Source organism: Bubalus bubalis, chromosome 4 (assembly GCF_019923935.1).
Source record: "Bubalus bubalis isolate 160015118507 breed Murrah chromosome 4, NDDB_SH_1, whole genome shotgun sequence".
Lineage (NCBI taxonomy): Eukaryota > Metazoa > Chordata > Mammalia > Artiodactyla > Bovidae > Bubalus > Bubalus bubalis.
The window spans coordinates 89180610-89207798 of record NC_059160.1 but is presented as its reverse complement, the minus strand read 5'-3'; the positions used below and the strand labels follow the sequence as shown (position 1 = coordinate 89207798).

Sequence of the window (27189 nt, the reverse complement as noted above, 5' to 3'; positions counted from 1 at the left end):
TGAGTGCTCTCAGTGATTCATACTTGTATATTTGGTTCTTTGAAAAAATCTGAAATGTTGGTATAGACAGCAGTGCTTTTATAAGAAAAAAAATTAATAGCCTCTGATAGTGAATACTCACCCTTTTCCTGGGAAATAAAATCACATATACAAGGTAATTCTTGTAAATTACACATTTAAATGGAAAGAATTTTTATGCTATAATGCTTAAATTATTTTTTAAAAAGTTAGGAGTAGCTATAGTTTAAAAGCCCTAAAAGGAAAGAAAGATAAATTTAACAGTGTTAAACACTTCTGAAAAAAAAATCGAGTTCTGTGCATTTCTTCTTCCATTTTCTGAAATACTACAAGAACATTTTTGTTGGCGGTGCCCCTCCTGAAACTTTAGTGATAAAGTTGCTGATATTTTAGGAATATTGGTCTGACTTAAATGGAAGAACAGAGAAGTACTAAATGAACAGCGTGAGAATGGATGATATAAATTTATTACAAAGTCATACATTTAGTGATTTGCTTTTGTTAAAAGAGGTATCAACTGTATCATCCTTGGGAATAGGTGAGGTATAAATCAATACAAACTTCCAAACAGCTGGATCCCTAGTTACAGAGGTTTGTTAAACTAACTGGTACAGCGTTACATTTCATCTTACCATCAGTGCCTAAAGCATCCCAGTCTCTTGACAGTTTTGAAAACCAGTAAGATTGGCTTGATCTCTATCATTCAACATTCTGTAGAAAGTTTGAAGCCCTCTCTATGACTTCTGTGGATCCCCTTAGAGGCTTGTATTTATTGTAATCTCTAGCTCTGGGGCCTACTTCTGTTGAATTCATTCAGTTTGTGGATTTTCACTTGTCTTGTGCTACCTTTTTTGCACTGTGGAATCTTAACCCCTTTTCTTGATTCACGTAACACTCAAAACCAAAGAACCCTAGTCATGAAAACAAGTTAAAACTGAAAGCTAGATATATCTTTTCTGGAAAGTAGTTTTAGGCACTCCCTTGCCTTGCATTTATTCCTTAGTTAGAATATAGTATTTACTAAGTACTATATACCATTTACTGATGGCAGTAAACAAGCATCTTGGCTTCATATAACTTACATTCTAGTTGTAGAAGAGACAAAACATGCTAGATAATAAGTACTTTGGAGAATGTAAAGCAGGGAAGGAGAGGGATTTCGTGTGTGTGGGTAAGACTGTTGAAATTACAGTTCATCAAAGCCCTGAAAGAGGTGAGAGAGCAAGCCATGGGAATATTTGTGACTAAGATGATTCTAGGTTGCCAAGTTTGTGAGGTGAGAAGATACTGGCATGTTTGAGAAAGAGCAAAGAGGCCAGTGGGGCTAGTTACAGAATTGACTGAGGAAGATGGTAAGTAGTAGGATAATGTGGTTATAGAAGTAGCAGAAGGCTAGATAAAGTAAGGGCTTGTAAGCCATTATCAAGACAGTGAAATGGAGCACCATTGACAAGTGTTGAGAAGTGACATGATCTAGCTTGGGCTTTAAAATATTCATTTGGTGGGGAATTTCCTGGTGGTGCAATGGTTAGGACTTTCACTGCCGAGGGTCCAGGTTCAATCTCAGGCCAGGGAACTAAGATCGCGAGCTGCTGGAAGCTGTGAGGCATAGACCCCCACTCCACCCCCCAAAATATTCATTTGGCTGCTGTGTTGAAAGTGGACTACAGGAAGTCAAAGGTAAGGACACTCACAGTAATTAAGGTACCGGATGAAAGTGGCTTGGACCAGGTTATAAGTGATGAAGGTAACAAGAAGTACATATCTTGAAGTTGGAGCCGGTAGGATCTGCTGTATGGAGAAGGAAATGGCAACCCACTCCACTGTTGTGCCTGGAGAATCCCAGGGACGCGGGAACCTGGTGGGCTGCCGTCTATGGGGTCGCACAGAGTCGAACACGACTGAAGTGACTTTATCAGGATCTGCTGTAAGGTTCGAAGAGAAATCAAGGATGACTCCCAGTGTTTGGCCTGATAAGCTGGAAGGAAAATAGATGAAGATGACTATAGAAAGTATAGGATTTTAGCATTCATTTATCCCCCTCCCCCTCCAACACTCACTTCCTGTAGGACTAGCCCCCAAAACTCCAAATTAAAAATGTCCTTCAATTCATCTTTCCTAACCTCTATGAACAGCCTCAGGTCTTTTAACCTGTCCAGTAGCTAACAAAGTGTTCCTCGGATTAAAAACAGCCATCTACTTTGATAAAAAGCAGAAAGAATTTGCCAATATCCTGACCGTTTAATAATCTCTACCTCTCCTCAACTTAGAAGTGGTTCTAAATAGCATTTTTTGTCTTCTCAAGCTTAGCAGGATTTCACAGCCTCCCCCCCAACACCCCCCACAACTAAGGCCTTCTCTAGACTCCCTAATTAAAGCCTTTGTTGCATCTCTACCTAGTCCCTAATGCCTCTTTACATTGTTCCCTATAGTAGTTTTAATTTTCCTTTTTGATATCACTGCATTTGGTTGAAGATTCCCGTGTTTTCTGTAATGTGACTGCCTCCCCTAGTTTTGAGTTATAGGATGTTTATAACAAATCTCTCTGTACATGTGAGGGTTGGAGTGTTTGCTTATGTATGTAACACAGTTGCTATTTAATGGTTGTATTGCATCCACAATTCCAAACTACTCTAGAATGTGTACTCCAGAGGAGCAGAGTTATTCTCATTCTCTGAAAATGCCTTCTAGGATTGCCCTCATCTTTGGGAAAAGGCACCTATAAGCCTTCCTTTCCCCATTTTGGTTTTAATCACTTCTTGTACCTAAACTGCTGTTCTGGAGCTTTGTACATTCTCTTACCATGCTCACTGGCTTATTGGTAGTGGAGAAATAGCTAACTTAAATGAAACTGACATCAGACAACGAGAGTGTGGGAAGGTTGGGATGCAAAAAAGATCAAGGGTTATGGAGAGCCACTCCAGTACTCTTGCTTGGAAAATCCCATGGGCGCAGGAGCCTGGTGGGCTGCAGTCCATGGGGTCGCTAAGAGTCAGACACGACTGAGCGACTTCACTTTTAACCTTTCACTTTCATGCATTGGAGAAGGAAATGGCAACCCACTCCGGTGTTCTTGCCTGGAGAATCCTAGGGATGGCTGAGCCTGGCGGGTCATGGGGTCGCACAGAGTTGGACACGACTGAAGCGACTTAGCAGCAGCAGCATGTCTACCAAAGTCCTGGTGAGATGAAATGCTTTTAACTAAAAAATCCTTAAAGGATTATAAGATTGGGATTTATCTGCCATTCTATGTACCTGCGTTATTTAGCATGGAATTGTAGAGTATTTTAGAGAAGCAAGGCCTCAACTAGAACTCATTTACTCAATTTTCTCAGAACTCAATTTTCTGAGTCCAAAAAGTGAAAAAAAGTGAAAGTGACTCCCTCAGTCGTGTCAGACTCTTTGAGACCCCATGGACTATAGCCTACCAGGCTCCTCTGTCCATGGAATTTTCCAGGCAAGAATACTGGAGTGGATTGCCATTCCTTCTCCAGGGGATCTTCCGACCCAAGGATCCAACCCGAGCCTCCCGCATTGCTGGCAGACACTTTTACCATCTGAGTCATCTGGGAAGCCCTCTCAGTCCAATGCACTTCACTATAGAAGAGAGAAGAAAGGGATAAAGAATAAGTGTTAGTCACTCAGTCATGTGCCACTCTTTGCTACCCCTCTCCACCAGGTTCCTCTTGTCCATGGGATTCTCCAGGCAAGAATACTGAAGTGGCTTGGCTTTCCCTTCTCCGAGGATCTTCCGGACCCAGGGATAGAATCCGGGTATCCTGCACTTAAAGTGGATTCTCTACCGTCTGAGCCACTGGGGAAACTCAGAATAAGGGCTGGGTTCAAATTCACCTCCTCGCCCTATTTACTAGATATGGGCCCGTTCTGTTCATAGTTTCTACTTCTTAGGGTTCTGAAAATTAAAAGTTTATATGTGTAATTTCCCAGGCTCAGTAAATACTTGAAAAATAATGTTTCCATAAATGAACTGTTAACAAAAGAAAACTAAAGCCTTTTCCTGTATAGACAATGAGAGTCAAATGTACAGTGATTCTTTGGCCTCTACATGTCGATTTTGTTGTACCCACTGTGTAGGGGTGGTGAAATAGCTGCGGCCTAAGATCACACACAGAGCGCCCCCAATCCGCCTGGACATCAGCCACGATCGGAAATGTAAAGAGTGCTCTTCACCGAGCAGGTCCCACAACCCACGATCCCTCCGTCTCACTCTCTCCGGAGCTGAGCTGCTGACAGACACCTCTTCTAGCCACCCAGCCGCGCCTTTTCCCAGCGCCCCGCCCCCTGAGCGCGATAGATAGCCAATGGTGACACAAAGTCGTAGGCTCAGTATCCAATCAGTGGCTGGGAGCCCGGAAAGGCATGGTTAGAAGTGGCTGGCGCCGCCAGAAAGCGAGTGGCGCGGCGCAGCGGCAGAGGTAAGATGGCGGCTGTGCTTGCTCTTCGCCTTTGGAGTTAGGCTGCTGCTTCGCCCCTTCTGTTTGTTCCGAGCTGCTGCTCTGTCTCAATCAGCGTCAGGGTCGCTTTACTCCTCTAGGCTTCCAGGACCCAGATTCGCCGGTGCTCGGAGTCTTAGGACAAAATGGCGCTTGCACGGGCCTCCGAGGATGGGCAGGGCCCAGCCTTCAGCTTTGAGGCGGGCCGGGACAAAGGCGGCATGCGGGGAGGCGGAGGCCAGGGGTGGGGCGGGTGGCTCTGCGGCGTTGCGGCGCGGCGTTGGGCAGGAGCTGGCGCTTCCGCCTCTTGCTGCTTCTCCCTCGTGTGGCGACCGTGCGAGCCCTTGAGATACTTTCAACGTGGCTGTGGTCGGAGTTGGGGGAGGGCTTGGACAGAGAAGTTGAGATGAGGCAAATTCAGTAACATCTTGGTAGACCTGGGCGGAAGGGAGTTAAGGAGCGTGACTTCCGCCTGGCGTTTTAGAAGCCGCGTGCAGTCTGCCCGGGTATTGTGGAGCTGGGGTTTTTCGGGAGGGTAAGGGCTTTTTGATCTTTGTGCGACCCTGCAGGTTTTGGTATGAACAGGATTCGGATTCACGTCTTGCCGACCAATCGGGGGAGGATCACCCCAGTGCCCAGATCTCAGGAGCCCCTGTCTTGTTCGTTTACTCATCGTCCATGTTCGCAACCTCGTCTGGAGGGGCAGGAATTTTGCATTAAGCATATCCTTGAAGACAAGAATGCGCCTTTCAAGCAGTGTAGTTATACATCGACGAAGAACGGGAAAAGATGTCCCAGTGCTGCCCCAAAGCCTGAGAAGAAAGATGGGTATGTGTGTGTGTGTATGTATAGAGAGAGAGAGAGAGAGAGTGTGTGTGTGTGTGTGTGAGTTAGATACCTGTCGTATGTACTTTTAGTTTTTAAGTGAGAGGAAGATGTGGCAGGATGTGGCCTTGGAAACAACCGCCAAGTTTTTTAGGCCACGTGTTTGTAAAATTGAAGTTATGGGTATATCCTTGGAAAATTTTTTTAAATGGTGAAAACGAGGAGACATCTCATAGTTGGGCCATTTTATTATCTCTTTGGCTATTTTACCTTACCTGTAAAATAAAGATTGTTCTTAAGCTTAGTTTGCATGGCTCGTGTGGCTGTCCTTGAATCTTAGGTAATGCAAAATTGTATACATGTGTATTTTTCTAGGAAAAGTTTTCATCATTTAAGCAAAGTATCCATGCAGAAATTGGCTAGATAATTCTGCATTGTGTCCCGCATCTTACTACCTACAATGGATTGATTTTGAAGTGTTATAAAATGTAAAATTGCCTTCCAGAACCAATTTTGAGAGATGAAAGTGGATCAGTGTGGTTTATTGCAAAATGATAACCAGCATTTTTATAGTTGGACTATTTCCTTAGATGGCTAGATCCCTAGGGTATGTTAACCTGCATTTCCTTTCAGTAATACCAAATGAGTTGACCTTGCCTGTTAAATTATTCTGCCTCACTAGCATTTTTAATCTACAAATGAAGATAATAGTCATTTTAATTTCCTGAAAATGATCTAAAGATCACTGTCTATGGAAATCATTGAGCCCTTGTAAGAGGGAGCATGAGTATGAAACGTTAATATTTTGTCTCCTTAGGGCGTCCTTCTGTACTGAACACGCTCGTAGGAACGCCCTGGCACTTCATGCACAAATGAAAAAGACCAGTCCAGGGCCTGTGGGTGAAACACTCTTGTGCCAGCTGAGCTCATACGCTAAGACAGAGCTGGGGTCTCAGACTCCAGAAAGTAGTCGCAGTGAAGCCAGCCGAATTCTGGGTAAGGATCTTCTCTCTCATAATGAAAAAACAGGAAGAAAGTTAACAAAGAACTTTGGTTTATCTCAGTGCCTTGAACATATGTGGCACTTGAAAGTACAATATTATTATTAATTCATTGCCAGTTTGGGAGAATTCAGGACTGCTGCTGTTCACCAGTCTTTTTGGTTTTAAGTAGTGTGTGCTTAGGTTTAGTTTCCTGAGTTTATGACTCTTTCAGTGCTGTTTTTATACTTAACTTTGTTAGGTAAGATAATTTCAGGAAACAATAATTTTGAGTTGACCTTTCTGTCCTTTTGAGGCTATGGTTAACTCATTTGTGACTCAGGAAGTATATTTCTTAAGCCATTTTTATTTGCTGGTGCTTCTGTATTAAGCATTTTTAATTTTAAGATTTGGATTGGTGTGTTAAGTAATCTAGTTTTGTGTGGTGGAGTTACAGAGGTGAGAAGTCTTAATGGCTGCTCTCCCTTCCTTGCCTCAGATGAAGACAGCTGGAGTGATGGGGAGCAGGAACCCATTACTGTGGATCAGACATGGAGAGGTGACCCTGACAGTGAAGCTGATAGCATAGACAGTGATCAAGAAGATCCCCTAAAGTAAGTTGTAACTCCACATAGGGCTTTAAAATATTTTAGAAGGTACTATGTGGAATGTAGTACTGCATGCTGTTAATAGATTAATAAGCTAGGAGGGTTGAAGATAGCTTAGCTATTTGTGAGCAGTAATAGCTTCTGCATTTAAAAGTGTCATTGTTCATCACCATCTTGCCTCAGAGTAGGATTTGATTCTTTTTTAGAAGTCTTGTAATTTGGGAAAATTTTTGGACATCAAATTCTACATGTGAGAAAGTGCAGGGGGTAAATAGATTTCTTGGACCTAGGAGTTGAGAGGTGGGTGGAGATCAGAGAAGAGAAAAGTGATGAGAATTTGCTCTTGACTTAAACCTCAGGAATAAAAAACTTATTATATTTGAATAACAACTCCCCCCCCCAAGTTCTGATTAATTTATATTTTATTTAACTTTATATGTTTAAGAAAAATTAAAGTTGTTTAAGAGCTTCCTTTGGTTTCATGCCTAAGAAAGAGAAACTGATTTAGAAACCCAGGAGTAATCGACCTAATTTTATCTTATTAAGGTTCTGCTCTTTACTTAACCCACGATCGCTTTGGAGTTACGGAACATTGCCACTCAAAAGTCTAATGTTGCTGTGTCTCATAGTTTGGGTTTAGTTTTTGTTTTTTCCTAACTTCTATCTCTTGATACTTCCCACTGACAGTTTAGGTGGAAGAACTCTTAAATAGTGGGAGGGGTAATATATTTCTAGACTTGACTGTGTTTGACAAATTCTAAGAATAGCATCTTCTTCATTCCTTGGATTCTGAAGTTTATAAGAAGTCATTTAGGGTTCTATTTTCTGAGTAGAGTAGTTTCATCTATTTTAAGTAATCTGAATATAGAGAGCTATTCAGGAACTACTTGTTTGGAAAGTCCATGTAAGTAGTTTGAGAAGAAATGCTTGTTTCTAGCAGGATATTTTCACAGTAGAAACTTTATACTAAGCCATAGATAGATAGATATAGATATTTTATATATATATATATATAGATGTAGATATAGATAGATATAGATTTAATTTATATAGTTATATTACATTGTGCATCTGGAAATGCCATACTTGATTGAGGTGTACATGCTGTAGGATCACAAAGTGATTGTCTTTTGGTGTGGTAAACACTCAGTTTGTAAGGTCCAGAAACTTCATTTTCTCTCTACTAATCTAGAGTGGGTCAATCTTCACTGATCCACATTTACGCTAACCTGACTTACATACAAGAGATTTGGTGGTTTAGTCGCTAAATCATGTCCAATTCTTGCGACCCCATGGACTGTAGCCTGCCAAGTTCCTCTGTCCATGGAATTCTCCAGGCTCGAATACTGAAGTGGGTTGCCATTTCCTTCTCCAGGGGATCTTCCCAACCCAGGAATTCTTCCCAGGATTCTTAACCCAGGATTTGAACCTGGATCTCCTGCATTGCAGCCAGATTCTTTACCGACTGAGCTAGGAGGGAAGCCCTTAAAGGAGATTGTTACGTGAAACAAAATACCAGTTAATTTTATGAGAAATATAAGTGTTAAAAGGGTTAGATGTCAGTTTCCCCTGAAAGGAACATTCAAGGGGAAAAAACAATTTAATATGATATAATAAGTGATTCCCTTTTTTGAAATTGGTCTAATAATAAACCTAGACTTATATTTGTGCATATCAGAGCAAGAGTTAGTACATGATTTTTTAAGTTAAAACTAGCTGTGAATATTTGTGGCTCCATCTTTAAATAAATGACTCATTTGTCACATGAACTAGGCATTTACCTTAGTTAGGATGCTCGTCCGCCTCCCCAAATGATTTATTGTAAATTCTAATTGTAGTCCCCAGTTAAATCTTCTTCTGACAGGGTACAGTGAAATTAATTTCATTTTAACAAATGATGTTAGGTTCAGGCTTCAGTATTTTAGGGATACAGGCATTAATGCAGACATGCCCCATTTTCCTGAATATGAATAACTTCATCACCTTGTTTAAACATTAGATGTTTTTGAAATTTTCACATTTTTTGAGTCTTAGATTTTGCCATTTTTATAATTTCAGAGTACTTTGTAGTTGTAATTTTCTTATGCACAGGTATTATCTCTTTTTTATATTTAAGAAAAGTTTTTGGCAGAGATTATTTGCTCTCAGTCCTAAAGTTAATAGTTTTATTCTGTGTATTTCAGTGATTTAAGAGTTAAATTTTAAAGAGCACATACTTTTTTAAGTTTTGTTAATTCATAGTTGGTGGCAAAGCTTAATAAAGTTGATGTGGATCTAGATCTTTGGCAATTAAGGGTTTCTCCAGGGTACTATATTTTCAGAATATTGTCAAGAGAATGAGCTGAGGACATTGACTAGCCATTGGGATCAGTGTTTTGAGGGCTGGTATAAACTCCAAAATACAAGTGTAGCTTATTTTTATTTATTTATTTTTGGCTATGCTTTGTGGCTTATGCTTATGTGATCTTAGTTGCCTGAACAGGGATTGAATCCAGGCCTTTCAACAGTGAGAGCGTAGAATTCTAACTACTGGACCACCAATTAAAAGTGCACTTTTAAATTAGAAGTTGTAATTGTTTGTGATCTTTTGTACTTCAATTAAAATATATTGAGATACATGCTACTAAATTAACACTGTAATTTACTGGTAGGTGATTTTTTCTGTATTAAATTATTAAAGGGAACAAGACTGGAGATTAATAAAAGTTTTGAGTGTACTGTAGCTTTACTCCTGTTTAAACATAATGCAAATAACTGGGGAGCATAATGAAACATTTTTCCTTCTCCACATTTTGAGATTATACATTAGTATCCATTCTTGGGTATTTTGTTTTTTGATAACAATAGTAAAATGCTGTGAAAACATTCTTATTTAGTAAGGTGATTGTCTCAGCACTGACTGCTTGTTGAATAGCAACCCTAAGTCTAACCTTTACTCTTTGCTCCTTTTAAGCTTGGGTCTTATTGTTGTGCCTTCTTATCCTTTTTGAATCGTCTTATTCTAGACATGCTGGTGTCTACACAGCAGAAGAAGTGGCCCTGATTATGCGTGAGAAGCTTATTCGCTTGCAATCTTTGTACATTGATCAGTTTAAACGACTTCAGCATTTGCTCAAAGAGAAGAAGCGACGTTACTTACACAATCGCAAAGTGGAACATGAAGCTCTAGGCAAGTTATATGCCACTTCCCACAACCTGTCGTGGGTTTAATCAACATGTGAATTTGGTAGTTAGACTTATTTCTTTTTTGTTACCTGGACTGGAGAAGGATTTGCTTTTGAAACTGTTTGAAGATGCATCCTTGGTTGCTTGGCAAATAACATCTTGATTGTTTTGACTTTCCAGGTAGTAGCCTCCTGACTGGCCCAGAGGGACTTCTGGCCAAAGAACGAGAAAACTTAAAGCGTCTAAAATGTCTTCGTCGGTACCGTCAGCGCTATGGAGTGGAAGCCTTACTACACAGGCAGCTGAAGGAGCGCAGAATGCTGGCCACAGATGGTGCCGCCCAACAGGTAATTTGTGTATATACCTCTAAGGTGTATACATTTGCTTTTACAGAGTTACGGTGATCACTGCTGTGCAGTTGTGGTTCTAAAATCTCACTTACTAGGCTTACAGGGCTTCTCTGATGGCTCAGATAGTAAAGAATCTGCTTGCAACATGGAAGACCCGGGTTCGAACCCTGGTTTGGGAAGATTTCCTGGAAAAGGAAATAGCTACGCACTCCAGTATTATTGCCTGGAGAATCCATGGACAGAGGAGCCTGGTGGGCTACAGTCTATGGGGTTGCAAAGGGTTGGATGTGACTGAACGATTAACTCTCACTTTCAAAATTTTTGTTCTGAAATCTAACTTACTGGACATGGGGTATATTGAGCATTTACCTGGGAGTCCAGAGACATGAGTTTTAGTTCCCTTCTGATCAATTCTGTGCCTGCTCTGATTGAACCTCTCTGGACTCTTATTTTCATCTGCATATTGAAGGATTGCTATAGATTTCTAAGTTACTTGGTTCAGAAATCTTCATTTCAGAAATAGGCACAGAACACTTAACAGTTTGTGACTCTTGTTTTAGAAAGCAGAGAAATAAGTAGAATAACAACAATGAATGTCAGTAAGTTTGATGAACCAAGTTAAGTGATCATTTTTAAACTTGTTTAAAACGATTTTTAAACAAAACATCAGTAAGAGTAATTCCATTTTTCTCATATTTTTTGAGGCTCAGCATAAGACTACAATTTAAGATAAGTAAAAGATAGGTAGTTTGAAAAACTCTAGGCCTGTGTATCACACTTTTGTAATATGGAGGAGTTGTATTTCAAATTATGGTTGGCTCGTTATTTGCACATGAGGTTTCAATTTTTTTTCCTTTTGCATAGCATCGGTGAATAAATTGTTAAATGATAGATAATTTATTTTGACTAACGTGTTTTCTCATTTTAGGCCCATACCACTCGTTCCAGTCAGAGATGCTTGGCCTTTGTGGATGATGTTCGTTGTTCCAATCAGTCTCTTCCAATGACCAGACACTGCCTTACCCGTATCTTTTTTGCTCTGTTTAGTTTGCTAGCTAATCTGAAGGCTAGTGGGGATCTGTGATAGTTTAGTTAATTGAAGGTCTTTGTATTCTTTTGGCCCTGAATCAAGGCCAGCAGTTTGCTGAAGCTGTTGGTTTCAAACAGGAGCCTAAAGAAGTCTCTTTCTATGGTCTGTTGGCCATGTCAGATCTTGGAAATGTAATGGTCAATTCATTAGAAAGAAACATCTCAAGTCATTGGTGATAGGGGCTAATACTTATTTGTAGTTGATTAATACTAGGATTCCAAAATTTAGAGATCCCTGGTTTAACTTTTTCATTAAAAATATAATAATGTTAAATCCAGTTACTATAAAAGAAAATTGTTGTGTATCCAAAAACAGTGGGATGATTCTGAACTCTGAGCTGTCTTTGAATATTACCCTTTTGTGTGGTCAGGGCCATGACTTGTATATTTTAGTTTTCATTCAAATAGGAAACTTACATTTGTAATTTGGTTGTAAAATGTTTTGAGTTGTGTATTAGATTGTGAAAGTGCATCTACATTATGAACATTGAGAAAAGTCACTTTCATAGTTAATGCACTTTTAAAATATAATCTTTATTATATGAAAGGCATAAATCTTGCTGCATTTCATTTGCCTGGCAAAATACACAAATATTTGGAAAGTAAAATGTATTTCTCTGCTAAGAAGGGAAGGAAAACCTTTTTTGAAAGGAAAACTGACTTTTTTTCTATTCTGTTTATTAAATACTTTACAAGTTTATTAATGTAACAAATGTTTGATAAAGGATTTTGTCCTTGATATCATTAAAAACTAAAGATAAATACTGAAAACATAATTGGGCAAAGGCTATCTACGGACAGATTAAAAGAAGTGGCTGATAGTTGAAAAGTATTCATCTTCACTATAAATAAATAAGAAAACAAGGAAGTTTTTTTAATTATGCATTTTGTTTTTGGCTGTACTGCCACAGCCTGTGAGATCTTAGTTCCCTGACCAAGGATTGAACCCAAGTCCTGGTGGTGAAAGTGCTGAGTCCTAACCACTAGACCACCTGGGAATCCCCTAATCTAGAAATTTGATACTTATCTATGTATGAAATATAATTAGTAAGTTTCAAAAGTTTCTGAGGAAATAGTGAAATGGGCCTTTCTAAACATTGCCAGTGAGACTGTAAAGTGGTACAGGCTTTTTAGAAAGCAGTTTGACAATATTCATATATTTTATTTTTCTTTTTTAATGTTCATGTTCTTTGATGTCATCTCTGGGAATTTAAGAAGATATCAAATACAGATCACTATTTTTACATAAAATTCTTCCAACTAGAGACAGCCTTAGACATTTTCAGGGATGGAAAATAGGAAAATTTTGATAAAATGTAATATGGAATATGTTCAGGAGTTAAACATATTTAAAGTTTACGAATGACAAGAAAATGATAGTGACAAAAATAGAATATGGAATTCAGTAGAGTATGGTTTTAACTACATGCAACTAATAGTGGGAGGGAATATAATAGAAATGTGACTATTATTGGATGGTGGGGTTATGAATGTCCTTTTTCCCTCTGCCTTGTACTTTAAGGTTTTCTTCAGTGGCCTTGAATTACTTTATAAGGCAAAAAACCCAACTTATGGATATTAAAGAGTATTCTAGATTTTTTCTTACTGCACTATACTCAGTTTATTAGAATTTTAATATTTTAAAAAAGCAAAGTTGAACATAAAATGTATTTGAAAAGAGAAGGGAAGTATTATTTTTCTCTTTTATGCTCTTTTCCTTTCCACTCCATGGTTGCCTAAGTCACTTACCCTTCCTTAAGTCCTTATCCCAGAGAAAGATGCGACTGCCATTGGTGACCTGTTAACTCTTTACTCTGGTCTAATGGAGAGAGCGCTGGACTGAAAGTGAAGGACCCAGTCTCTAGTTGTAGGTCAACCATTCCCTTCTTTTGTCTGTTGTCCCCATCTGAAAGGAAAGGGGTGGAGGAGGGGGGTAAAAGGGTTTTCAGGGATACTGTGATAGTAAATAAGAGGCTTGTGAAAGTCCTTTTAATTACATGAAAAAGGTTCTAATTAAAACATTTAATGGATTAACATTTAAGATTTTGATAAACAAGATTGGGCTTCTTAAGCACACAGAGATTGCAATTTGTTGTTAACTTGAGCATTGGTTTTCATTTCAATAGTTATTTGTTTACAGTGAGCTGTATACTGTACCTTGAGAGCAGTAGTTCTCAGTGGGGGCCATTGCCCCCCATTTGGCAATGTGTGGAGACATCTTTGTCAGTCATAGCTCTGGTGGGGGTGCTGCTGACATCTAGTGGGCAGAGGCGGGGAGTGCTGCTAATAAACCTTCCGCAGCACACAGATGGCCGTGATGCTGGTAGTGGCAGTGCTGTGTAACTCTGTTTTAGAGAGTGTGGCAAGTTCTAAGAATGGGTTAAAAAAAGTAACTTTCTTCAAGAGGTTTTATTTGGCTTAAAAATTATAATGTACATTAGATTTTTTACCTGTAAAAACTTAACCTTAAAATTTGGAGGATTAAAAATTACCCATACTTGCGTAATCAGTTTATAGAAAATTGGGTACAATCAATTTATAGAAAATTGTACTTTCTGGTTTAAAAAATGAGCCCAAATTTGAAATGACAGTTGTCTAGTAATTTAGGGAAAATAACTGTGTAGTTAGGATATCAGGAAATGCTAAAACTTGAGGAAAATGTATTTTGTAGACTGACCTCTGAAATTTTGCTATCTAATCATGATTTCAATGTTCGTTCATCCTACAGCGCTTCTTTGCCAATTTGGAAATATAGCCCCTTTCTGTTTCTACCCATAATAGAAGTTGTTAGGGCTCCTGGAGTGTTCTTGGAGTACTTCTTTCCATGGGTCCTGATTAAAGCAAAGTATTTCCTGTTAGAGTATGATAGCTAATTACATTACTAGAGCTTCTGTTTTCCCCAGTACCCTGCTTCTTTTAAACAAATATATGTAATAAACATTTTGGAAACAAAGTTCAAAATGTGTTTTTTTTTTAAAAACTTTCTGCCTATCTGCTTAACAGCAGAAACAACATTGTATCTTTTGACTCTTGGAAGGAGTCTTGCAGAGGGGGCCCCTGCAAGCTATTTGCTTTTGCTGTGACATGTTTCTTCTGGATAGGTAGGGATTTCTAGGATCATTACTGTTGACACTTAGCACTATGTTTTTAAATGTTTTATATTTGACCCTCATGGAGAGAATGAGATTAGTGTCTATTCTAAAGTGTAGATCCTGAAATGGAGGTTGGGGACTAGTTTTACACTACTGGTAGAGCTAGAATTACTCTAGTAAATGAAAATTTGAGAAATAACTTTAAAAATTGTTACCTGCATTTGATTCTGTATCAGATGTAACTAATAATCTTATGTAGTCCAGACCTTGAATTTTACATGGCAGACAACTTTTTTATGCCTCGGACAGATCCATTTTATTTCCCTTGACCATTTTTCTACAGATATTTGTCAGGACACGAATCAGGTTCTCTTCAAATGCTGCCAGGGGTCTGAAGAGGTACCCTGCAACAAACCAGTTCCTGTAAGCCTTTCTGAGGATCCTTGCTGCCCACTGCATTTCCAGTTGCCTCCTCAGATGTATAAGCCCGAGCAGGTACTGTCTGTGCCAGACGATCTGGAAGCCGGCCCCATGGATCTGTACTTGAGTGCTGCCGAGCTTCAGCCCACTGAGAGTTTACCTCTGGAGTTCAGTGATGTAAGTTAGAGAAGCTCTGCTCTGGTTGGCCCTTGAGGCAAGGCCTTGTTTATTAATGGTGAGACTAGGTTAGAGTCATTTGTGGTTTAAAAAAGAAAAAAACTGATAAATTTTTTGAAATGATATGTATGGTCGTATTTGTATGTTAACACATTCGTTTAGAGACAGTTTAAATTTACAGAAGTTTTTCTGAGGGCATGATAAGGGAAATTATAAACTAAGGGAAGTTGGGGGAAAGTCTCTTTGTGATTGAATTTACGTAGCTGGGAAATTTGGTGCCCATTCACAAGGTAATTTACTAGAATCTTAATAATACAAATGATTTCCAATATCTACTCAGCAGTGCAAAGTGTTTTGATTGTGTATTCAGGGTTATCATTTTTAGATTAATGTGTCCCCCCAAAAAAACAGCCCTAAACTTAGCTCTGCCTACTGTTTTTCATTTTTGATAGTTATTAAAGATTCTTTTGTGAACAGACTTGGATATCATTGACCTCTCTAAATATTTACTGTGACAACTTTCTAAATATATACACTTCATTGCCTTTTCAGCCTGCTTCTCGCTCTTAAACGCATCTCTCATTGTATTTGCTTCCCTAATTAGCACTATCCTACTATGTCATTCACTTTAGGGATCAATTGATGTTCCCTCTCTCTTTTTAGCACTTGGCTTAATCTTTAGCTTTCTAATAAAGGTTTTCATTATTTATTATGAAATCTTCTGAATTTAATATGTCATATATAACCATGGCATATTTAAAGTGACAAATCTAAATAGAAAATTTAGTAAAGTTTGCCGTATTGTTTGTGTAGGGGTAGAAGCAGGATTTGGATGGCCTACAGTATTGCTCACTAAAAAGATACATCAGGAAAGGCTAATATCTTAAAAAGTGGTACTGATTCAGTAAGCTGATTCCAAGGAATTCCCTAGAGGTCCAGTGGTTCGGACTGGATGCTTTCACTGCTGTGGCCTGGGTTCATTCCCTGGTTGGGGAGCTAAGTTCGCACAAGCCAAGTGGTGTGGCCCAAAAAGAAGAGTGAACTGAATAAATTTCCTTACCCTCTTTTTTGACTGTATACTGTCTTTAGGCTTAGTATATTAATGTTTGTCACTTTATGATAATAAAATTATACTTTTGGTTATAATCTTGATTATAATTGCTTTTTAAAACATTTCTTTCTGGACTTCCCTGGTAGTTCAGTGGTTTGCACGCCCCACTTCCACTGCAGGGGCATTGGTTTGATCCCTGATGGGGAAACTACAATCTGGCAAGGTGCATGGCACAGCTAAAAAAATTAAAAATAATTTAAAAATTCTTTTCTTTCAAACAGATTCATAGGATATGAGAATCTTAGAGATTATATACTCCAGTGCTTTCCAAAGTTTTCCAGTGAGATTGTGTTGAAGAGAGTAAATGAATAGATAACCCTAGATTGATGGGCAAATTTTTGTCCACTTTCTTCATTTTTACATGTGAAGAAAACCCAAAGAGGTACTATCTTTCCTTATTTTTTTTTAAACGTAGTAACGTGAACAGATTTATCTGTTTTAAAAACAACCTGATCAAGTACTACGTTGCCAGATTCCCTTCACATAGTAATGTATATATGTAGAAGTTAGCACGTGTTTTATTTAGATGTACTAGATTATTGTTAATTTTTATTTCATGTGATTGTTAATTTCTAGAGCCATTTCTGTTTTGTCCCTTTTGTTTCCCCTTTCACTTGTTTTTGTCATTAATTTTAAAGATTGTTCTCAAACTTTTGATGATTTAGATGTGAGAAAATATGACTCTTTGTTGAAGATTATATTCTTGTCTTCAGAGAATAATGACACAAAATGTTAGCAATTATGAGATGTGAAAGAATGTACGAGAAGTAACTTTATTTTTGAGAATCTAATGGGTTTTTAAGAGGGACCTTTGTTGTTAGAGGCTTAAAAGTGATAATTAACTATTTGTACTTGATCATCTATTATGTCTGTATTGATGTACTTTAGATGAACCACATCGGTCGTTTAAAAAGTAGTTTTATTCTTTGGAGGTAAAAGTTCTCCAGAAAATGTTGAAACACATTCAAATTCAGTTTTATAAAAGAATTTTTGTCCTCCCATAAATTCTGAATATCCTAGTCTTGCTGGAAAAAAATAGTTTCTAATACCTTAATCCTATTACTTTGAGCTTGCTCTCTTTTTGTGTTTGTTTTTTGAGTTCCATTTTTTACATCAGAACAAAATGTGGATTCTATCCTATGTTCTGGTATGTCTCTACATATTCCTCTTATGTTAGGCATTTCTGCTGATCCTTTCTTCCTCTTATTTTAGGTTCCTGTTCCCAATTTTAATTCTCATAACAGACAACACTCAATATGTGAAGAAAGCATTTTTAGTATCTATTTTTCTTTGAAAACTTTCTATGCCATTGTCATTTTGAGACTTTGAAACGTTTTGCCACATTACTTACATGGGTTCTTTTAAGTTTCACGTTAGTTAATTATGCAGTTGACTCTTGAACAACATGGGCTTGAGCTTGTGTGGGTTCACTTACTACGCAGATTTTTTTTTCCAGTGAATACTTTTTACAGTCTTCATGATCTGCAGTTGATTGAATCTGAGGGTACAGAACCATGGACACAAAGGGCTGCCTTGAAGTTATGCACTGATTTCTGACTGGACACTGTTGCCCCTAGCCACTGCATTGTGCAAGGATCGAGTGCCTGATAATTGTGCATACTAAAAGAATTGGATAAAACAGTTCACAGTCTTTTTTTTTCCCCCCTTCTGTCTGCAGCATGCAAGATCTTAGTTCCTTGAAACCAGTGCAGGGATTAAACCAGCACCCCCTATAGTGGTAGCGTGAAGTCTTAACCACTGGGGTGCCAGGGAGTCCCAGTAGTTAATAGTCTTAACTGTGTGAGAACACTGGTTTCTGTGTACAAAAGTTTCTAACACATCTGAAATAGATGTTAGGTAGCCAGCTATATCCTTTTCCTTATGTTTCTGCCTAGATTGAGCAGCTTTTTAAGTCTAGCACATCCTTTATTAGTTCAGTTGCTCAGTCGTGTCCAACTCTGCAACCATGGACTGCAGCACGCCAGGCTTCCCTGTCCATCACCAACTCCCAGAGCTTACTCAAACCCATGTCCATTGAGTCAATGATGTCATCCAACCATTTCATCCTCTGTCGTCACCTTCTCCTCTCGCCTTTATGAAGTCTTTCCCAGCATCAGGGTCTTTTCCGATGAGTCAGTTCTTAACATCAGATGGCCAAAGTATTGGAATTTCAGCTTTAGCATCATTCCTTCCAAAGAACACCCAGGACTGATCTCCTTTAGAATGGACTGGTTGGATATCCTTGCAGTCCAAGGGACTCGCAAGAGTCTTCTCCAACACCACAGTTCAAAAGCATCAATTCCTCAGTGCTCAGCTTTCTTTATAGTCCAACTCACATCCATACATGACTACTGGAAAAATCATAGCTTTGACTAGATGGACCTTTGTTGGCAAAGTTATGTCTCTGCTTTTTAATATGCTGTCTAGGTTGTTCATAACTTTTCTTCCAAGGGCCAAGTGTGTTTTAATTTCATGGCTGCAGTCACCATCTGCAGTAATTTTGGAGCCACCAAAAATAAAGTTTCTCACTGTTTCCACTGGAGAAGGAAATGGCAACCCACTCCAGTATTCTTGCCTGGAGAATCCTGTGGACAGAGGAGCCTGGCAGGTCACACACAGTTCATGGGGTTTCAAAGAGTCGGACACAACTGAGCGACAAAACACACACCCACACACACAGTTTCCATTGTTTCCCCATCTATTTGCCATAAAGTGATGGGACCAGATGCCATGATCTTAAGTTTTCTGAATGTTGAGTTTTAAGCCAACTTTTTCACTCTGTTTACTTTCATCAAGAGACTCTTTACTTCTTCGCTTTCTGCCATGAGGGTGGTGTCATCTGCGTATATGAGGTTATTGATATTTCTCCTGGCGATCTTGATTCCAGCTTGTGCTTTATCCAGTCCAGCATTTCGAATGATGTACTCTGCATAGAAGTTAAATAAGCAGGGTGACAGTATACAGCCTTGACGTACTCCTTTCCCAATTTGGAACCAGTCTGTTGTTCCATGTCCAGTTCTAACTGTTGCTTCCTGACCTGCATACAGATTTCTCAGGAGGCAGGTCAGGTGGTCTGGTATTCCCATCTCTCAAAGAATTTTCCACAGTTTGTTGTGATCCACACAGTCAAAGGCTTGAAAGTTATATTCCTTCCTTTACCTTAAGGATATGATTGTTTGTTTTGGTGACCAAAACCAAGGGAAAGTATTTCGAATTCTTAAGACTTATTTTTAAAGCATAGAACTTCACTTTTCTCAAGAAGTTGAATTACTGGAGACATGGATCCTCTGTAAAGTGCGTTTAACACAGGACAGTTTAAACTCTTAGATAGTTTTCACTCTTGGGAAGCAGAGTTTAACAGTAATGCTTAGAAAGCAGAGGCATGAAAGTGAGTTTGACACATTGTTGGAGCTTTTATAGCGCTTTAGGCCCTGAATCAAGACCAGTAGTTTGCTGTAGCTGTTGGTTTCAGACAGGAGCCGAGAGCATTGTCTTCCTATGGTCTGTTGGCTTCAGCCCTCCAGTGGGAATAGCCAGTTCAATTGGAAGAAACATAGTCTGTAGAATATAATGTCATGTGTGTGTATTTTAAAGGGCAGTTGGATTATGTTAGGTTTAAAAATCAGGAACTTATTCTCTGTAGGCATAATGACTTAACCAGAATATTTCTTGGCCATTCAGAAAGACTTGGAGTTTCTTTGTCTTCCTTCTTTCTTCCCTATACCTCTTCCTGTTTTACTCACTGGCGGGCTTTGGGGCTGTTAGAATATTTGTCAAGTGGTCTCATATTGTCCAGTCTATTAAGGCAGTATTTCATTTTAATTTATAATTATGCTGCTGTCCATCTTCGATGCATCACTCATGAACTTAGAGGTCGACTACAACTAGTCTTAGAAGTATATGCCTGTTTTGGGGAGGGCGGGGTGTGGCATAGGTCTAGTTCCCCAACCAGAGGTTGAACCTACACCCTTGGCAGTGAAACAAAGCATGGAGTCCTAACCACTGGACTGCCTGGGAATTCCCAGTATATGCTTCTTTAAAATATTTTTTATTGTGGTAAGATATTTATAATGTAAGATTTGCCATTTTAAAACATACTATTCAGTGGTATTAAGTACATTTAATATATATACATTTAGTATATAGCAACCATCACCACAATCAGTTTCCATTGAACTTTCCACAGAACTTTTCTCAGTGCAGACAGAGACTGTATCCATTAAACTGTAACTCCCACATCTCTGTCTCTAGCCCTTGGTAGCTACTATTCTACTTTGTCCCTGAATTTTCCTGTTTAAAAAATACTCTTAAAGCTGCTATAGTGGTATGCACTTTATATTTGGCAGCAAGAGTCACTACTTTTCCATCTTGTCCCATTTGTTGCATGCACATTTGTTATTGTTTAAAGGTAGACAAGGGGTGAGGGAAGGATGGGAGAACTGCTGTGAGAGTTGCTAAAAGTAGGCAAACGAGCTCGTTGGTTCACTCGGTGTTGCTGATAGGTTTTTCTCTTTTTCTTTTCTTAGGATTTGGATGTTGTGGGTGACGGTATGCAGTGCCCTCCTTCACCCTTGCTTTTTGATCCTTCACTAACCCTTGAAGATCATCCCGTCAAAGAAATTGCCGAAGGCCCAGTGGATATTTTGGCAAGTGAAGAATAACTTCAGCCAGGCAGAGAGCACCATGTTAGCTCTGGCTGGCATGTACTCCCAGGGGTTGAGGTGGTCATCACTAGCTGTAAAGGTGCCCCTGGTTGGAGTTTTCCAGATGGGCCTTAGAACATTTGCTAGCCCCTAGTGCCCATATCTGGGAGGGCAGGACATAAATTTATTTGGTTAACTAGGAAAGGTTGAGGCAAGGAATGTAGGTTGATTTAAGGGAGAGTTCAGTATTGGAATTGTTTTCATCATAAAGTTAAGCACAAGCAGTGTGATTTGGTTTCTTTGAGCTTTGGCTGGGACACTCATGGCCCTGACTGAAGACCTGCAGTTACACTATAGCTGTTGGTTTCAAACAGAGGCCCAGAGCACTGTCTTCCTGTGTGATCTGTTGGTTGTTCAGGAACCTCAGCAGAGAATGGCGGTTTCATTTGGAAGAAACAACCCACAGCTTTCCTTTGCATTGGGGAGAGCCTCGGGAATGCTGCCAGTAATGATTTGTGATTCCGGGGTTAGGAATAGTCAAGTATGGGGAAAAGCAACTACAGAGTTACTTTATATCTGCTGTCTTATTTAAGTCAGATTCATGCTGCAGGCCACAAAGTATGAGTTTGTAACCAAACTGACTTTGTTTTAACAGGGCCAGATGCAGATGGCTGGAGATGGGTGCAGATCACAGGGACCTCGAAATTCTGAGAAAGCCCCTGCACCATTGCCTCAGAGTGGAATAGCTACTGCAAATGGGAAGCCGGAACCCACTTCTGTTAGTTGATAGCTTGTTCTGGGAACCAGTTGACTTTGGAGGATTTGTATTTCCCATTCTTTAAACAAGTATTTCTGACCCGTCTCACTGTAAAGGACAGTCCAGACTACCTTGTTTTTCTTTTGGGTTATCGAGTGCTCTAGTCAAACAAATGTTGGGGGCAGGGACCAATAGTGTCTACAAGCTGTGGATGTCTTCCCACTCCATGCAAGGGGGAGAGGTAGGTGATTCCCATCAGAGCTGCTGGGATTGAGAGTCCTGGAGACTGCCTAAGGGAAGAGAGGTTTTTGTAATGCTGTTTACCAAGTCTTGGGATGTTGAGGGACCCAGTGGTTGGTTATCTCTGTCTAGCAGCCTGTATTTTAGCCTTCCCTCACCTCCTATCCTTATTGGGTACTCTGAAGCTCCTCCTCAATGATCTCTGACCCATAGTCTTTGAGAAAATAGCCCATAGGACTGGGCCTTCCTAAACCATCCATCTTGCTTCTAACCTATGTAAATTTCTGTAGTGGCTATCTTATGTAAGATACAATAAAAAATTATTGTACATAGTTTCTATTAAATGTTAAAGTGTTATGAAAACATAAAACAATGAGTTGAATGCATGTTTTGTTTGTGTTTGAGAGTGTGGTGTCTATATGTTGGGGCGGGTTGGGAGCTGTCTGATGAGAAAGGGAAAAGACAGATACACTTAAAAGATTTAAAAACCTGTAATAAGTAAATGGAAAGGGCTCCCTTACTAAAACCTACTTGCCTAGTTATGGTATTTCTGCATATTCCTCCCAGATGTCTGTCTTTTTCATCCTCTGTGCTCCTTCCTCCCACTCAAATTTTTTTCTCACAATTAATGGCTGATTGTTGTCTCAAAATCCTCTAAGGCTAGGATTATGTGTGTGTATGTGTGTGATCTCCAGAGTTCTCTAAGGCTAGGAGTGTGTGTGTGTGTGTGTGTGTGTGTGTAAAGCTAGGAGTGTGTGATCTCACCATAATGTAGTATGACAAGGAGACCAAAAAGTTACCCTTTGTCAAAATGGAATAGAGAAAAGCTATATAGTTACATTATCACCTTGGCTTTAGTTTATTTCCTGGGAATGGTCAGGAAGTGACTCAGAAGACATGTCAGATGAATCCTGAGATCATCTTTAATAGGGCTTGCTGTATACTCCAGTTTATTTGTTCCCACTGCTTTCTTGTCTAGTACTTTTTACAGTATTCATGAACATCCCTTATGCAGATTGAAAAACTTCTGCAACAAGATTAGGGATTAAAATACCTTCTTCCCATTTTATTTTTATTTTTTTATTTTTTTTCAGAGTTAGATACAATTTAATAATAGTTCAATTCCAAAGTAAAAGTTATTGTAGGTGAGACCATGAAATTTCCTAACACGTGATTTTAATACATTACACTAAATTTTCTACAACAACTCAGAGGAACTGATATTTACAGTAAATGGAGTATTTATGAAAAATCTGGCATCAGCTATATTATATATATGTATATATAGAACCCAAGATTATATGAACTAGGAAACATGTTGTATTGTATATCTCAACAGCAGTACTAGAATGCAGAGTTTAAGACTGGGATTTATACCGTGGGATTTGGAAAAGGAGCAGACATCTTGTTTTCAAAACCTGAAGTTTTTCTCAAGACCAAAATCAACGTTGTAACTGCCACAGACAGGAAAAAGGGAAGCTTTGCTTGCTTTAATTGTTCATCTGCATCAGAAAGTCCAGTATCCCTGAGATAGGAACCACTGCAATAAGAAGGGAGTGAATAGGTTCTCCCAAAGGAAGATTGTTGCTTAATTATGCATCCTGCCCTGGAACCAGGAGCAAACTTTATGTTTCCCAACCTAATGCTTGGCAGCACCGAGACGCTTCAGTAATGGTTCATCATAAACCCAGCATTCTCCATCTTCATGAAACAACCTTGTTTCCCACTGAATTTCCTTTTCCTTCCTTTCTCGGGCTTCTGCTCTTTGTCTTTCTTCAAGTCTATGCTTGGCTTCAGTTGCTGCATCAATGTCTCTGATTTTTAAGTTGAAAGTGACATCCTTCCAAAGGCAGCGGGATTCGTACTCATTCTGATCTTCCAGCTTCCTTACTTTCTTCTTAATTATAGGCAACTTCTTGATATCTATAATAAACTACATTTTCCCCTGTTGAGTATTTTGCATACATTACACCATTCCACTCCCCTTCAATTGAGCAGAAAGACTTCTTGTCGTTTGGAGAAAAAATCTCAGCAGTAATTCTGTGCTTCTTGTCCCCATAGAAAGGTTTAGTGTGGAAGACGATATTTGCACTATAGCCAGTTTTGGAACAATTAATGCATTCTCCGCCTAGTTCCACCCAGGGCACTGTGAAGATAGACCTGCCGTGACCATTGGGGAATGTGAGAATATAATGTTCGTCATGCTCTAGACACGAGACACAACCCTGCCCTATGTTGTGCACCCCAATTGACATCCCAAGGAATTTTGATTTGGTCCAGATATGAGCATTGAATTGTATCTTCTTATTAAAACACTCAGCATAAAAAGCTGAAATGGGTGGATGATGAGAAACCTGCTCAGCCACAAATGTTACACTATTGTTGGAAACCCAGGGAACTGGTCCTTCTGAAACTAGCTCCGCATTCTCTTCAGTATCATTTGGCAATGTCCAGTGACGCTGAAAGCTTTCACCCAAAATGGGGTTGTATGGCTTTTTGGCAACAGATCCTTTCTTCCTGCGTGAAAGGCTGAGAGAGACCATTTCACAACCTGAACCATTCGGTCTCTGGCATCCTTCTGGTCACTAATACAAACAGGTCCAGATGAGCAAAAAAGTCTAAATACATTTCTAAAAGAGATCTTCTTTCAAGAATAAATGTTGGAAGAACTACCTTCGTAAGATCCATTCCAAGTCTAACCTGTGACAACAGATGCATGATAACACTCTTGTGCTCTTCCACCGACCCTGCCTCCCCTTCGTCATCTCTATCATCATGTGAATCGAAAAGGTCAGCATCGCTTGTTCTATTGGACATAGAAGAATTAAGTGATTCTGTGGTATCTGGACGCTTTAGACTATTTCCCGAGCTGCTGTGTGTCAAGACTGAGGCAGATCCAGAGGAATCTATTAAGCGCTTTGGTGATGAGCCACTCTGATGAAATTCATCTGCATCATAGAATTCATCTTCACTGCTAGAGTAAGAGAACTCTGGGACTGTGTTTGGAGACAAGTTGACATGGCTTGGAGAAGTCAGACTGCTACTAGGCGGTGAGTGGCCACTGCCTGTACTGTTTGGTGTTGGAGTCTGATGATGTCCCAAGGTTGCTAATACAGGTCCAACTGGTAGAGAAGATGGATGCTGCTCTGACTTACACAACTGAGTAGGTTCTGGAGGTAAGACAGTCTGGGAAGGCATTGTGTTGACCACAGGTTCCAAGGGACTAGGTTGATATATTGCATCCACAGGATTAATAGTACTTATAATTCCATCTGCGTGATTCTCCGCAATATACTGGTCTTTAGCGATCTGTAGCAACACAATGCAGTGTTTAATTGATTCTACCATGCTATTTGTTGTCTCTTTGAGGGTTTCAATTTTCTTTCTCTGTTCATCATCTTTGCAGTTTTGAAGTTTGTCATCAAAAAGCTTCAACTGTTCTATCAATATTTGTAGGTATGCATCAGCCTCTGTAAGTTTCTTATCAAAGTCCTGGACACTAGGAACAAATCCTGAATCCAAACCCCCAGGGGGCGATGGGATGGAGGCAGGGAGAGAATCACACTCGTGCCCACGGCCTGGGCAAGCAGCAGGGTCCCTGGGAACTCAGGGTTGGGAACCGGCCCCTCTCCCAGACCCTCCGGGTCTACTCACTCCGCAAGTGGCCACCAAGAAAGCCATTCGCCAAGGCCCCCGCCCTCTGTGCCTCCAGGGGAGGGAGCTGAGGGCTGCTTCCGAGCACCCCTCTTCGCCCCCCCTCCGCCGAATCACCCATGCGGAGCAGTTGGTCCCATTTTATTTTTTAAACTCCACCACACAGTATGTAAGATCTTAGTTTCCCATCGAGACCCCTGCTCCCCTGGGGTGGGGTGGTAGTGCAGAGTGCTAACCATTGAATTGCCAGGGAAGTCCCATCTTTCCATTGTTTTTTAAAAAGTTATTGGCAAACTGCCAGCATCCACATCACTCAGTCTGGTGGTTTTATAAATTAACAGGTTCAGATACCTTTGTGGGGGGTGTGGGGTATGGAGTAGAGGCCATGGAACCTGTATCCTAGCACCCAGAGATTCTGATGGCCACTTGTCTGGAAATGCAAAGTGAAGAGTTTGGAAAAGGCCACACCTAGCTACTACCCTCCTCCAAGGTTTTATCCTCTGTAATTAAGATTTGGTAGGAAGAGACTTATTTGGGCTGCATTATAGCTCAGGAAGTGCGGGAATCCCTAAGCAAAGATTACCTGTTAGAAGACATGGCCTGCCTGTAGTGGCAGCATCCTGAGGGAGCTGTGGCCTCAGTGTAGATCTAAAGATGGAGCTGGAGCCCTATGTTCAGCTGGTCAGTTATACTGCTGATATGGAGCTCCTTTCCTGGACAGAGTTTGAAGTTCCCTGGTGGTACTTCAGAGAAGGTGGTTGGGGGTGTGATTGAGTCAATGAAGAGGAGTTTGAGCAAACTCCAGGAAATAGTGAAGGACAGGGAAGCCTGGCATGCTGCTGTCCATGGGGTCACAGAGTTGGACAGGACTGAGTGAACAACAAATAGATCCTATCTTCACCAGTAAGAGTGCCTTTGGGATCAGGACCTGTAATCTTGCAGAGCCTAAAGTCAGGTGGAAATACCCCAACAGGTCATGGGTGTAATAAGTAGGGCTACTCTGCTTCTGTCTCCTGGTCCCAAGCCCACTTTTTTTAATTCCCAGGGGAACATAACAGTTTCTAGAGATCTCTTATTTAGTGCATGTTGTGCGTGCTGAAGAAGAGGGCCCCCCCAGAGGCCCAGCACCTGCAATGCAGGAGACCTGGGTTAGATTCCTGGGTTGCAAAGATCCCCTGGAGATGGAAATGGCAACCCACTCCAGTAATCTTGCCTGAGAAATCCCGTGGACAGAGGAGCCTGGTGGGTTACAGTCCATGGGGTCACAATAAGAGTTGGACACAACTTAGCGACTAAAATAATGAACAACTGTGTCCTGAAGGATAGCACCCATCCTTGAATTTCCTCCATGCTGGTGTTTTTCAACTGTACCTTCAGTAGGCTGTTCCAGGGCTGTCTAAGGCCAGGTGCTTCTGGATGGTGCAGTGTGTGATATGATCAATTGAGTCTCCTTTGCTGTGCAGTGGATTCCTTAGGTGCTATGTCATGTGGAATTTCATCCCTGCAGTGCTTCCTGAAGCCCTGTGAACAGGAAAGGCAAAACCCGTACCTGAAATAGGCATCCCTGTGAGGATGTATCACTTGCTCTCGAAGGACTGAAAGGGCC

General features: G+C 40.1%; 2 protein-coding genes, 1 long non-coding RNA gene and 3 other non-coding genes across 9 annotated transcripts; 4 read left to right on the top strand and 2 right to left on the bottom strand.

Annotated features, from left to right (window-relative positions):
• Nucleotides 1–369: 369 nt before the first annotated feature.
• On the bottom strand, nucleotides 370–4243 carry LOC112584590. Its single transcript, XR_003108892.3, has 3 exons — nucleotides 4107–4243; nucleotides 3573–3615; nucleotides 370–1996 (listed from the first exon to the last, which is right to left on the bottom strand). It is a non-coding gene; the product is annotated as an uncharacterized LOC112584590 (long non-coding RNA).
• An 80-nt stretch (nucleotides 4244–4323) lies between these two features.
• On the top strand, nucleotides 4324–22302 carry KANSL2 (KAT8 regulatory NSL complex subunit 2). Of its 4 annotated transcripts, none has more exons than XM_006054565.4 (10): nucleotides 4324–4454; nucleotides 5042–5300; nucleotides 6115–6293; nucleotides 6777–6891; nucleotides 9891–10054; nucleotides 10231–10397; nucleotides 11329–11425; nucleotides 14925–15076; nucleotides 20816–20935; nucleotides 21588–22302. In XM_006054565.4, the coding sequence occupies exons 2-10, from the start codon at nucleotides 5050–5052 to the stop codon at nucleotides 21717–21719; spliced, it is 1377 nt and encodes a 458-aa protein (XP_006054627.3). In that variant the 5' UTR covers nucleotides 4324–4454; nucleotides 5042–5049; the 3' UTR covers nucleotides 21720–22302. The 4 variants fall into 4 exon arrangements, with proteins under 4 accessions (XP_006054627.3, XP_006054625.3, XP_025139854.2 ...); XM_006054563.4 differs by having other exon boundaries at nucleotides 14925–15178; XM_025284068.3 differs by lacking the exon at nucleotides 4324–4454 and having other exon boundaries at nucleotides 4676–5300; nucleotides 14925–15178.
• LOC112584811 lies at nucleotides 11517–11652 on the top strand. The gene has a single exon (XR_003109209.3). It is a non-coding gene; the product is annotated as a small nucleolar RNA SNORA2/SNORA34 family (small nucleolar RNA).
• Nucleotides 19715–19846, top strand: LOC112584812. Its single transcript, XR_003109210.1, has one exon. It is a non-coding gene; the product is annotated as a small nucleolar RNA SNORA2/SNORA34 family (small nucleolar RNA).
• On the top strand, nucleotides 21255–21393 carry LOC112584814. The gene has a single exon (XR_003109212.2). It is a non-coding gene; the product is annotated as a small nucleolar RNA SNORA2/SNORA34 family (small nucleolar RNA).
• A 726-nt stretch (nucleotides 22303–23028) lies between the features above and the next one.
• LOC102409815 (oxysterol-binding protein-related protein 9-like) lies at nucleotides 23029–25692 on the bottom strand. The gene is given in 5 exon segments (XM_044941698.2): nucleotides 23029–23856; nucleotides 23858–24444; nucleotides 24447–24521; nucleotides 24524–25454; nucleotides 25584–25692. Coding segments are annotated over 5 exon segments (1908 nt in total). The 5' UTR covers nucleotides 25611–25692; the 3' UTR covers nucleotides 23029–23568.
• Between the last annotated feature and the right edge of the window lie 1497 nt (nucleotides 25693–27189).

Bases quoted from the DNA above. Each gene is read 5' to 3' on its own strand.
- KANSL2 (XM_006054563.4), top strand. From the start codon at position 5,050: ATGAACAGGATTCGGATTCACGTCTTGCCGACCAATCGGGGGAGGATC. The intron at 10,398-11,328 runs GTAATTTGTGTA...TTCTCATTTTAG, and splicing joins CAGATGGTGCCGCCCAACAG to GCCCATACCACTCGTTCCAG. The intron at 11,426-14,924 runs GTATCTTTTTTG...ATTTTTCTACAG, and splicing joins GACCAGACACTGCCTTACCC to ATATTTGTCAGGACACGAAT.